The 11,729-nt window shown below is 35.8% G+C and overlaps 3 protein-coding genes across 5 annotated transcripts; 2 read left to right on the top strand and 1 right to left on the bottom strand.

The window, feature by feature from the left end:
* Positions 1-2,563: 2,563 nt before the first annotated feature.
* Positions 2,564-4,471, top strand: LOC103831774 (probable cinnamyl alcohol dehydrogenase 1). The gene is made up of 6 exons (XM_009107683.2): positions 2,564-2,799; positions 2,876-2,989; positions 3,083-3,313; positions 3,383-3,668; positions 3,758-3,908; positions 3,994-4,471. The coding sequence occupies exons 1-6, from the start codon at positions 2,693-2,695 to the stop codon at positions 4,188-4,190; spliced, it is 1,086 nt and encodes a 361-aa protein (XP_009105931.1). The 5' UTR covers positions 2,564-2,692; the 3' UTR covers positions 4,191-4,471.
* A 2,138-nt stretch (positions 4,472-6,609) lies between these two features.
* On the top strand, positions 6,610-8,983 carry LOC103831773 (protein IQ-DOMAIN 1). 2 transcript variants are annotated; one of them, XM_009107682.3, is made up of 5 exons: positions 6,610-7,111; positions 7,188-7,448; positions 7,701-7,919; positions 7,999-8,109; positions 8,197-8,983. In XM_009107682.3, the coding sequence occupies exons 1-5, from the start codon at positions 7,043-7,045 to the stop codon at positions 8,770-8,772; spliced, it is 1,236 nt and encodes a 411-aa protein (XP_009105930.2). In that variant the 5' UTR covers positions 6,610-7,042; the 3' UTR covers positions 8,773-8,983. The 2 variants fall into 2 exon arrangements, with proteins under 2 accessions (XP_009105930.2, XP_009105929.2); XM_009107681.3 differs by having other exon boundaries at positions 6,622-7,111; positions 7,996-8,109.
* A 74-nt stretch (positions 8,984-9,057) lies between these two features.
* On the bottom strand, positions 9,058-11,680 carry LOC103831772 (developmentally-regulated G-protein 2). Of its 2 annotated transcripts, none has more exons than XM_009107679.3 (12): positions 11,519-11,680; positions 11,244-11,359; positions 11,060-11,127; positions 10,880-10,956; positions 10,594-10,774; positions 10,414-10,470; positions 10,266-10,340; positions 10,051-10,170; positions 9,808-9,978; positions 9,601-9,714; positions 9,347-9,517; positions 9,058-9,274 (listed from the first exon to the last, which is right to left on the bottom strand). In XM_009107679.3, exons 2-12 carry the CDS (start codon positions 11,311-11,313, stop codon positions 9,179-9,181), a joined length of 1,200 nt encoding a protein of 399 aa, XP_009105927.1. In that variant the 5' UTR covers positions 11,314-11,359; positions 11,519-11,680; the 3' UTR covers positions 9,058-9,178. The 2 variants fall into 2 exon arrangements, with proteins under 2 accessions (XP_009105927.1, XP_009105928.1); XM_009107680.3 differs by having other exon boundaries at positions 11,244-11,341; positions 11,519-11,534.
* Between the last annotated feature and the right edge of the window lie 49 nt (positions 11,681-11,729).

Below are 11,729 nucleotides of genomic sequence, written 5' to 3'. Positions count from 1 at the left end.
TCGTTTGTGGTCATTTTAAATCTGACGGTCAAAAATTGAAACGTGGTGGAGGGAAGGCATAGGACCCACAAAGAGGAGTCCCACAACGGAATTAACCGGTCCATTTATCACTGATCAACGTGGTGGTCTATTTAACGTGTAGCCCAACACGGCAACACGGCAGAGAAAGCTAATATACCTATCAATCCGCCAATCTGATTTCAAATTTTGTAATTTATAGTATACATTAAAGTGCTACATTTTTCAAAATCATATGGGTCTGTTGGGTTACGGTGCGACAAAAATATTAAGGGGAATAATATATACTAATGAACTAGAAAAAAAATATAGTAATACAATTTGTATGATTGATATTGTTTATATTTTAATACACCGGACGAACACACAGGTGTCGTATGCTATTACGTACAATATTCATGTCCCAATAGAAAACATAGGAGATCTAGCAATCATAGAGTTATTTGGTCCCGCCGTATTTATGAGACTAATCATGTTTAACACAATAAATATTCTGACACGTTCTTGAGTAGAAAAGGAAGCCATGTCAACCTGTAAACGATTTATGTAAGAGATTATCAGTTATTCAGTTTGCTCGTCTCCAATATTTAGATCCCGTCCTAAACGCATACTTAAACACACACACACACGAATGATTTATTTAAATTTTTACAGGAGACTCGTCATATAAAAAAGAAGTATCGAAACTGTACACTTCATCTTAAAAATACAAACTGATCATTTTTTTTTATTTATATAAATTTTTCCAAATTTGATTTTCGTTTGTTTGATAAGCTATATATTATTTAGAAAAAAGCATTAGGTTTTATTTTCTTTTCGACTCCAAATATATGAGGACCGACATTACAAATATTAATATATCAAGCAGACAGTTATGTATAATTTTTTTTGTTTCTAATGTAGATATCAATATATTCAAAAGCCATTTCTGTTAAGACTTCTTTTAAAATATCAAAATTTGGGAGACAAAATATCAAAAGAAGGAAGAAAAATACAGAAAATGTCATAGTTGTGACAATTGTAATTTTCTTGCTGGACCATCTCAGTTTCCAGATTGATGGGGGAAAGAGTTAGGCACATCGCATTCATAAAAGTAAAAGACAACACTCATAAAAACAAAAGCGTTGTTGCGTTTGGTGAGCTTATTTTTCCAATCCTTATTCCTTAAGTCTCTCTTTCCACACTTCCAGTTTCCATCTACTAATAACCTTTTATTTTTCTCTTATACAATAAACAAGTTGGTATCAAGAAACAATCTTAATGTCCTTAGACATTCTATGCGAGGCTATAGGGTGAATATCCTCCTTTCATATAACCTTCTGATTTTTTTTTTTTTTTTTGAACACATATATAACCTTCTGATTCATAAACCAGACTTCACCTTAATGAACAAGGACTTAACGGAGTTCAAATCAATATCAAATATTACAACTGGTCTTCTGGCATTTCAGACACCCTTGTTGTTATCTTTTGCTGGTGTTCACAAGAAATCCACACAGGACTCAGGCTTGAGACTCAGAAACTATCACATTGAAGGTCAATCCGACATTGAGATATATAATGAAATTTGAGTTTGTTAAGTGGATCACTATCAGTTATGCATTTGCATACATACGAAAATACTGTGAAACTTCACGTCTTGGAAGAATGCTTTGGATTAACAGCACTAACGATGGCTTCACAATATCTTATTTGACTCGTTCAAAGAAACCAGAGCTTCTCACTGGCCAACTGAGTTATTCTGATCAAAGTCGTTACTTGTTCCATGAGTCTCTTTGTGATGGTTACTCCTCGACTTTCCACATGACCCGTTGCCTCTATTTCTCCTTTGACCCGTTCTAACACATTAGGCTTATTTTACAGTCTTCTCCTCTTTATAACAAAAAGTGATTAGTGTACAGTAGCAAGAATGTAAGATTACCATCACAGAGATTCACAATTTTTTTTTTTTTTGTCTCTTATGAGTTAGACATCTGTTAATACAATACACTAGTTTCTGTCAAGTTACAAAGCTATGTTACCAAATATTACAAAGAACTTGGGGATACAATGGGCTTTGTTAGGCCTGATGGGCTTTCTTTTTGTTTTAAAGAGCTTTTTGTTTTTATTTTTGAGCAACAAGTTGTTGTAAAGAGCCAGAGATTTGTTTGTAATCCTGGAATTGCATAAATTTTATTCATTCTTACCATGTTTTATAAAAATATAATTAAATTTTATTTAGTTTGTTTTGAAATTTTAATTAGTTATCCATTTTTCTATCAATATAAAATTAAATGTAATTATACATGTAGGCTAGCTAGTAGTTTTTTTATTTTATAACATTTTTGTTGTTTTATATTAAAACAATAATATAAAATTATGGTGATAGTAGTAATTGTTTTCATAATAAATTTTATTTATTTAATATTTTGTTTTACTCTGAAAACAAAAATCAAAATCTAAATCTCTATTCAAGTTTTTTAAAAAGATAAAATCCACTGCAAAACTAAAAACCAAAAATTAAAAGCCAAAAATCAAAAACCAAAAATTAAATAAACAATTATCACCTCAATTAAAAAAAATAAATCACGGGAATCACGACCATTAGAAACTTTATAAAATTTAATTAAAAACCATGATCATATTCTGCAAGCCAGCTAAGAAGAAGACAAAGACGACGATCCTTGATTAGGTAATGGAAGAATCGAAACCGCCGATGAGTTCTTCCGGAGGAGACGAGTGCTTGAGTTGGGCTGCACGAGATCCATCTGGTCTCCTCTCTCCTCACACCTTCACTCGCAGGTACGTCTCATTATCCATCCACCAATCCTCATCTCATGCAAATGATTTGATACACCATGTTCATATTCATGACCAGATCTGTAACAAGTGATGATGTTTCACTAAAAATCACACACTGTGGGGTCTGTTACGCTGACGTCATCTGGACAAAAAACAAACATGGAGACTCTAAGTACCCTTTGGTTCCTGGGTATGTTTTTTTTAACAAACCCATCTCTTAAAGCTTCCACCTTTGACCTTCTCTAATGTTTTTATTTTATTTAAATATTCCTCTGTTTTTAAGGCATGAGATTGCTGGAGTAGTGAACAAGGTTGGATCTAATGTCACACGGTTCAAAGTCGGAGACCACGTTGGTGTTGGCACGTTTGTTAACTCCTGCAGGGAGTGTGATTACTGTGACGAAGGACAAGAGGTTAGCTGTGTGAAAGGGCAAGTCTTCACTTTCAACGGCGTTGATTACGATGGCTCTGTTACTAAAGGAGGCTACTCTAGCCACATTGTTGTTCACGAGAGGTTGGTTTTATAGTCATATTCTTTAAAAAAAAGTTGTGATGTGAGTGGCTGATGAGTTTGATACAATAGGTACTGCTACAAGATACCTGTGGACTATCCTTTGGAATCAGCTGCGCCGTTGCTATGCGCTGGAGTCACTGTTTATGCTCCCATGGTGCGTCACAGTATGAACCAGCCTGGTAAGTCTCTTGGGGTGGTTGGGCTTGGTGGGCTTGGCCACATGGCGGTTAAGTTCGGCAAGGCTTTTGGACTTCATGTCACTGTTTTCAGCACTAGTGTTTCCAAGAAAGAGGAGGCTTTGAACCTGCTGGGAGCTAACAACTTCGTTATCTCCTCTGATCATGACCAGATGAAGGTACGTATAGAGAGAGAGAGAGAGAGAGAGGTTTTCTTAGGGATGGAACCAAAACCTAACTTGGGAGCTACGTGATGTTAACTTTGCAGGCACTAGCGAAGTCTCTAGACTTTATCATTGACACAGCATCTGGTGATCACGCGTTTGATCCTTACATGTCGCTGTTGAAGATCGCTGGAACTTATGTCCTGGTTGGTTTCCCAAGTGAGATTAAAATCCAGCCTGCCACTCTCAACCTCGGTACGCATCACTCTAAAGCTCTTTGTAATTGAGTTACATGCATACCGTTAAGATGATTAAAAGAAAAAGATTATTGGTACTACAGGTATGAGAGTGCTTGCGGGAAGTGTAAGTGGAGGTACCAAGGTGACTCAGGAGATGATAGATTTCTGTGCTGCTCATAAGATTTATCCCAACATTGAGGTGATTCCTATTCAGAAGGCAAACGAAGCTATTGAAAGGGTGGTGAAGAAGGACATCAAGTACCGGTTTGTGATTGATATCGAGAACTCTCTGAAATAGAAACCATATAAAGCATCATTGCTCTCGTTTAGAGGCTTTCTGAACGTTTGTAAACCTGATTTCCACAAAGCACAAGAGGCATAATGGCGACTGAAGTGATTTTCTGTAATAAAAGAACACTCACTGCTACACTTATTATTGTTCTTTGCGTTTGTTAATAAAGTAAATAAGTGGAGATTATTAAGAGAATGTATTGTTCATGTTAAGCTGATGTTATTGGTTCTTGTATTTGGAATGTGTTATTGGTTTTATGATTTTGAAATCTAATATTTAAATCAATTGTTATTGATTCTTGATTTTAAAACATTTTAAAATCAAGAATCGATAACAGATTTAAGAATCAATATTATTCACTAATAAGAATTTGTGTAAAGATTTGTATTTAGTGGATTTATAAGTGTTTAAAACTAAAATACAAAGAAATTATAATATTGAGATGAACATTGTCATAGTGGTTGGATTTGTCTATAGTGACTAGGTCTATGATCTAACCACACTACCAACTTTTGTATTCTTCATTTCTATAATCACCATGTCGTACTATGTGTTTTTTTTTTAATGTTAAACTGATGTTATATCATATGTTTCCACTAATTGTCTTTTTGTCCACTTCAAGATTGTTTTCTAATCGTCCATTTCGAAAATGCTATTTTTCTATAACAGTCAACAGATGTGACATAGTTTTAAAACAATCCTCCTATTATATAATGAGAATACAAGAACCAATACCACTAAGATGGATCCCAAACAAATAGCAGTTGAACTCTAACATCAAAATCACGGGAAATCGGCCAATTCCTACATCAACAAGGACCAACGGTCCCGATCAGTACATAAACATGTTATCTGTGCGAAAACATACATCAACTACTAGAAAGTTTAATTTTCATACGCAAACTTTCAAAATTTAGTTTTATCATACATTGACTTAATTTCCGTTAGTCAAACGTTGAGCTGTCGTTAACCAGTAACAGAAAATCGGCTAATTCCTACATCAACAGTGATCAATGGTCCAGATCAATACATAAACACTTCACCTGTACAAAAACATACATCAACTAATACAAAATTTAAATTCAATACATGAACTTTCGAAATCTGTTTTTAACATACACTAAAGCTTGACATGCGCGTCCGTGCGGATATTTGTTGTTAATTTTTTTATAAATTGTTTAGTGACATTCCTAAATATATAAATTTTTGTTAATTATTATGTGCCTATACATAAAAACCAAAGCCATCCGGATCTGAAAGACCCTATTCGAATCTCACCCAAAATTTTATAATACCCGAACAAAGCATAATTTCAAAACCTAAAAAAATTTGATATCCGAAAGAACCAATCCATACCCAACCGTATACTTGATATCCATATCTTAATGAAGTAGTTAAGAAGTATAAAAAAAATGTAAAAGATATAATAAAACACTTAAAAATAGGTAAGTTCTGTTTTATATTTTTATAAGACATGCTGTCAAATTATTTGAAAAAAATGCAATTAATAAAGTAGTTAAGTTGAGTGAAAATAAGGAAAGAAAAAATGTAATAAATCTGTTGAAAATAATGTTAGTTTTATTTTGTAATTAAATTTAATAAAATAGATTTACCTAATTTCCACTAGTCAAATAATACCGAAAATAAATGGTATGTCATGTATTGATTAAGTAAAGTTTTTTATTGTATTATGTGATAATTAAACCATAGTACGTAGTAATTGACAGAGAGAAATGAAAATGTTTAGCTTATCGAAGAAATTCTCTTTTTTCTTTGTTCAATTTTGTCTTCTTTCATTTTTTTGGTGTTAGTGTTTTCTGTTGTCGTAAAAGTTGAAGAAAAAATTAAAGAGAAAAACTAACTAATAAATTACACACAAAAAAAATCGTTTGACATACATGATTTATTTTTCTCATTTAATTACCGCGTAATACAGTTTAATTACCACATAATACATTAAAAACCTTACTTAATCAATACGTGACAGACAATTTATCTTCGATATTATTTGACTAGTTGAAGTTAGGTATATATCAAGCTTTAACGTATGTTAAAACCAGATTTCAAAAGTTCATGTATTGAATTTGAATTTTGTATTAGTTGATGTATGTTTTTGCACAAGTAAAGTGTTTATGTATTGATATGTATCATTGGTCCCTGTTGTTGTAGGAATTAGCCGGTTTTCTATTACCGGTTAACGACAACTCAACGTTTGACTAACGGAAATTAGGTCAATGTATGATAAAACCAAATTTTGAAAGTTCATGTATGAAAATTAAATTTTGTACTAGTTGATGTATGTTTTCGCACAGGTAACATGTTTATGTACTGATCGGGACCGTTGATCCTTGTTGATGTAGGAATTAGCCGATTTCCCTCAAAATCACTAAATGCCTAAATGGACTATTTAATCGTTTACAAGAGTTAGGGACGAAAAACTACGAAATAAATAGTAAGTGGTCCTTTCACAATTACCCATATTTACAGGTACCTAAAGCATATTTGTTAGCATTATCAACCACGCGGGACATGAGATATAAATTATTTAATTTTCCAAAGTAAAAGAGTCATTTATTATCCTTTCATTTATTTATTACGAGACGAAAGCGAGATGTCAATGTTACCGTTATTTAAATTAAACAAATGCTTTTTTCTCTTCCTTCCCCCAAAATTTCAAATTTCAAATGCATTCTTCTCTCTTCTTTTAACATTACAGACCCTTTTTGTCTACATCATTCACAGGCCACCAAAACTTTCTCTCTTTCTTCTCTTTCACTTCCCAAGAACACTCCACAGTTATATTCTCGAATCTGATCTTCCTCCACAGTATCTGATTCCAAAAGTCTCCAACTTGACAAATGGGTGGCTCTGGAAACTGGATTAAGTCTCTGATATCTAACAAGAAACCCATCACTGATGATCATCAGGTAATCTCCAAAGCCTCTCTCTTTCTCTATCTCCATGATTCGATCTCTCTTATAAAGCATTGATATTTTTTTTCAGTTAGGTGATAAGAACAGCAAGAAGAAGTGGAAACTGTGGAGGACTTCTTCAGAGAGTTTCATCTCTTCCTCAAAGGGATTCAAGAGCCGTGCTGGTAGCTATGGAACTCCTTCTCTGGGCTCAGATCCTCCGTCTTTCTCCGCTGATGATTCTTTTGCAGCATCTGTTGCTGCTGTTATCAGAGCTCCACCTAAAGATTTCCTTCTTGTTAAACGTGAATGGGCTGCAACAAGGATCCAAGCTGCTTTTCGATCTTTCCTGGTACATTGACTCTTACATGGAGATTAGAGACTTGATAATTGCAATGAGTTGTGTCTTTACTTTCATAAAGTTTGAAACTTTAAGTCAAACACACTCTTACATGGACATTAGAGACTTGATCATTGCAATGAGTTGTGTCTTAGTGGTTGTTTACTCTCATAAAGTTCGAAACTTTAAGTCAAAACATCAACAACTAATGAACTTAGTCAATTCAGTTTTGTCTGAAGCTTTTGTGGTCAATGTTTTTTATAGGCAAGGCAGGCGCTGAGAGCTTTGAAGGCGGTGGTGAGGATTCAGGCGATCTTCCGTGGTAGGCAAGTCAGGAAGCAAGCAGATGTGACATTAAGGTGTATGCAAGCTCTTGTTCGAGTCCAAGCTCGTGTACGAGCTCATTGCAACAGGACTCCTTCAGATGGACAGGAGTTGGAGAAGCCATCTGAAGAAAAGAATGATCCTGCTAAGCAAGCTGAGGTAATGATATTATCATACAAAGGCATGAGACATTGTAAGAGAAGACTAAAGTTTGTTAATGATGTTTTTTGTGTAGAAGGGATGGTGTGATAGCCCTGGAAGTGTGAATGAAGTGAGAACAAAGCTACAAATGAGGCAAGAAGGAGCTATCAAGAGGGAGAGAGCTATGGTTTATGCACTCACACACCAGGTAAAACGCCTTGAAAAGCATTATAATCAACTCTTGACTCTTTCAGGGACATTTGTGTTTACTGAGTTTTCTCAAAATCTTTGACAGCCAAGGACGTGTCCAAGCCCTAACGCTAAGGTGAACAAACAAGGGAGCGTTAAGAAGAGTAGCGGGTCATGCAAGAGCAGTCCAGGTTGGAACTGGCTCGACAGATGGGTCGCAGACAGGCCATGGGAAGGGCGGTTGATGGAAGGTGGTCCTGCGAACTCATCAGACAACAACGCAAGGAAAAGCGAGAGTAGCGTGTCTGAACATGACGCGGTTCAGGTCAGGAAGAACAGTCTCACAACAAGAGTAGTGGCTAGACCTCCTCCAATGTCATCCTCAGCTACGAGTTCCGAGACTTCGTCTACGTCTCAGTCTCCGGTTCCCTTCTCAGGAAGCTTCCTTGAGGAAGGAGGGTATTACAGGAAGCCAAGCTACATGAGCTTGACGCAGTCTATCAAAGCTAAGCAGAGACGTTCAGGTTCTTCTTCATCGGCCTGTTCCAGAACACCGTTTGAGAAGAAACAGTCAATGTCTTTCAATGGAGACGTGGATGTAAAGCGTAGTGCTGGTTCGGATCTGTACCCACCGGCTCAAGTAACAGGGAGGCATATGTGGGCAAAGAGTCAGAGAGGCTAAGGAAGCATCGTTTCAACAGCTTGTTGGTCCCCCCACTAAACACATACACGGATTATAGATAAAGAAGCAATCTCTCTGTGTATCTTTTAGATATGATTAGTTTGAAGATTGCAATGTCACTGTTTGGACCATTTTATCTTTTGCTTTCTAATGATCCTGAAAGAATCTGTTCTTATCTCGTCAAAATGAAACCAATAAGCTTCACCCTCCAGATATGATGAGCTCATTTCAGGACTAATAACATAGTTTATATAAGAAATGGTGGTTGACAACTATACTTTCAACTTATTTTAAACACACAAAAACGGTTCCAACTTTTAATATTAGTTTTGCAAATATGTTCACATACAGAAAGACAAAACATATGAAGTCTTAAATGAGATCATTTAGGATGATCAACTGTGTCTTATTGCTTAAGTGGAGCTTTCTTCTCTCTGTCTGCAATTCTTGCAGGTGCGTTTGAGTGTGTCTTGAACCTTCCCCTTCCTCCTTCCTCTCTCTCCTGGAAATTTCCACCAGCATCATCAACATTTGATATTAGAGAGACCAAAAAATATGATATGTGCATCCATACCTTTTTCTTGACGATTTGAACAACATCTTCATCCTCAAGACGATGAGAAAGACCACAGTGTTGAGGGTAGTGCCTTGCGCTTGTGCCCCAAACCAATGCATACTTCATATCCTTCACTAGAGTCTTGTGGACATGGTTACAAAAATCTTCAACCGTGCATCCACCCCTGTCCTGTAGAATGACAAGAGATGTTATTGTTAAGTCGAAAAAAAAAAAAAAAAAGTCATCTCCCCCAAAATTTTGCCTATACTTACAGATGAAAGGACAAAGGGCTCATCAAAATCTGGTTGCTGGCCCTGAGGCTTTGTGTAAACTCTCACAAGTCCCATTTCCTCCCACATTCTTGCAAGTAGTCTATCTAAGTTTAGCTGTTTCAACAAACACAATCTTTCACCATTAGACTAGTGTTCCAAACATACATCCACAAATGTTCCAGACCAAACACTAATAATAGAACTTGCCTTTAGATTGCAGCTAATAACAATCGAATTTGGCCGTCTTGCTAGCCTATCAACATCATCGATTCCGACAACATCTATCTTGTTGTAGACATATACACACTTTATATATTTGCGGTTGCCTTCAATGACATCAATAAAGTCATCCACCGTAGCATCCTCACGGAACAGAACCTGCACGGTTCATTACTAAACTCATTACATATCGCTCAACAAAAGCAATACCATTCAAAGTTCTTATAGTACCTCAGCATTGTGAATCTTGTATTCATGCAGAATTTGATAACAGAGCTTCTCGTCAATGCGAGTCAACGGTGCTGTAGTGTTGAAAGAGATTCCACCAGTCTTCTTCTTCTTAAAGTATATCTGTTGAAACAAGCCACAAAATTGGTTGCACATTAAGCTGGTTTCATCAGTCTCTCTCAAGAGTTTATAGTTCAGCACATAAAGATGAGTTTTACCTGTGGAGGTCTTTTGTTTAGACGCAAACCAACTGCTTCAAGTTCCTTAGTCAGAATCTGCCTGTGACCTTCACTCTAAGGAACGATAAATAGAGATTAAGGATCAGCAAAAAAATAAAAACAAAGCCACCAAAACTAAAACTCTTACTTTGGAGGCATCAAGAACCATCAACACAAGGTCAGAAGACTTTGCAACAGCAATAACCTGTGAAACAAAACAGTTTCAATCTACCTTCATTACATAGCATTCCTTAATATTTTGTGATTCAAGAAGGAAAAAAAAAGACTTTGGGAGTGATAAAAAGTAAAAATGAAATGGATTTTAAACCTGCCTCCCTCGTCCTTTTCCTTCTGAAGCACCTTCAATAATACCAGGAAGATCAAGCAACTGAATCTTGGTGTCATTGTAGCGAATGACTCCAGGGATGCATGTAAGCGTTGTGAATTCATACGAGGCTGCTTCAGAATGTGTGCCAGTTAACATCGTCAAGAGCGTGGACTTTCCAACACTGCCAAATCACAGCCACAAAAAAAAGCAAAAAAAAAACTAGGCTATAAAAGTGAGGACTCCAAAATTGAAACAAATGCATATATACATGTTAGTAGAGACGAACCTTGGAAAGCCTATAAGTGCAACACGTCCATGACCATACTTTGTCACTTCAAAACCATCTCCACCTCCACTTGAACCCTGTTATGTACATTTGGTAGACAATTACAAAAAAAAAAATTAGAAATGATGAAAGGAGCACAAGTTTGTATACAGCTATATTTATAAGAAGTTGAATACTTACTTTTGGAGGCTCTAACAGTTGTGTTCTGAGCTTTGCAATCTTTGCCTTGAGCTGACCAAGATGATACTCTGCCCATCACAAGTGGGAACAATCATTTCAAGTTATGTTACTATTTTCTCAGCAAATATATGAAAAATCAATGATGATTCTCATGCATTTATCTACAAGTTCTGTAAAGAGAAACCTGTAGCTTTGTTCTTCTGTGTCCGAGCCATCTCGGCTTCAATTTCTTTAATCCTTTCAATTATTCCCATTTTCTTTCACAACTTTCTGCTACAATGGCTGGAGATATGTAATGATCTAACAATGATCAGACAGAGTTTAGACGTAAATCATAAAACACCAATTCAACCATTTATTAAATGAATAAAAAAACATAAAGCAAGATACATCATCTGAATAACAAGCTTTTAACCCAAATCTTAAATAAGTAACATAATCAACAACAAAAAAGCTCACCTAAGTAACAAATACACGTCTTTCGACCAAACGAGTTCGAAACTTAGATCACGTACGAAGCTATACAACTTAACCTTACATATGAATCTTGGAAGGAATAAGAAAGAAAAAAAACGAATTGCGACCAGAGGATGGTTCTAGAGAAAGCGAGAAAGATACACTCATACACGTATGTCTGGGGTCCAGAGACAATAGATAGGGAATAATGGAT

This window comes from Brassica rapa, chromosome A07, assembly GCF_000309985.2.
Source record: "Brassica rapa cultivar Chiifu-401-42 chromosome A07, CAAS_Brap_v3.01, whole genome shotgun sequence".
NCBI classification, from domain to species: domain Eukaryota; kingdom Viridiplantae; phylum Streptophyta; class Magnoliopsida; order Brassicales; family Brassicaceae; genus Brassica; species Brassica rapa.
This window is presented reverse-complemented; position numbering and strand designations above follow the sequence as displayed.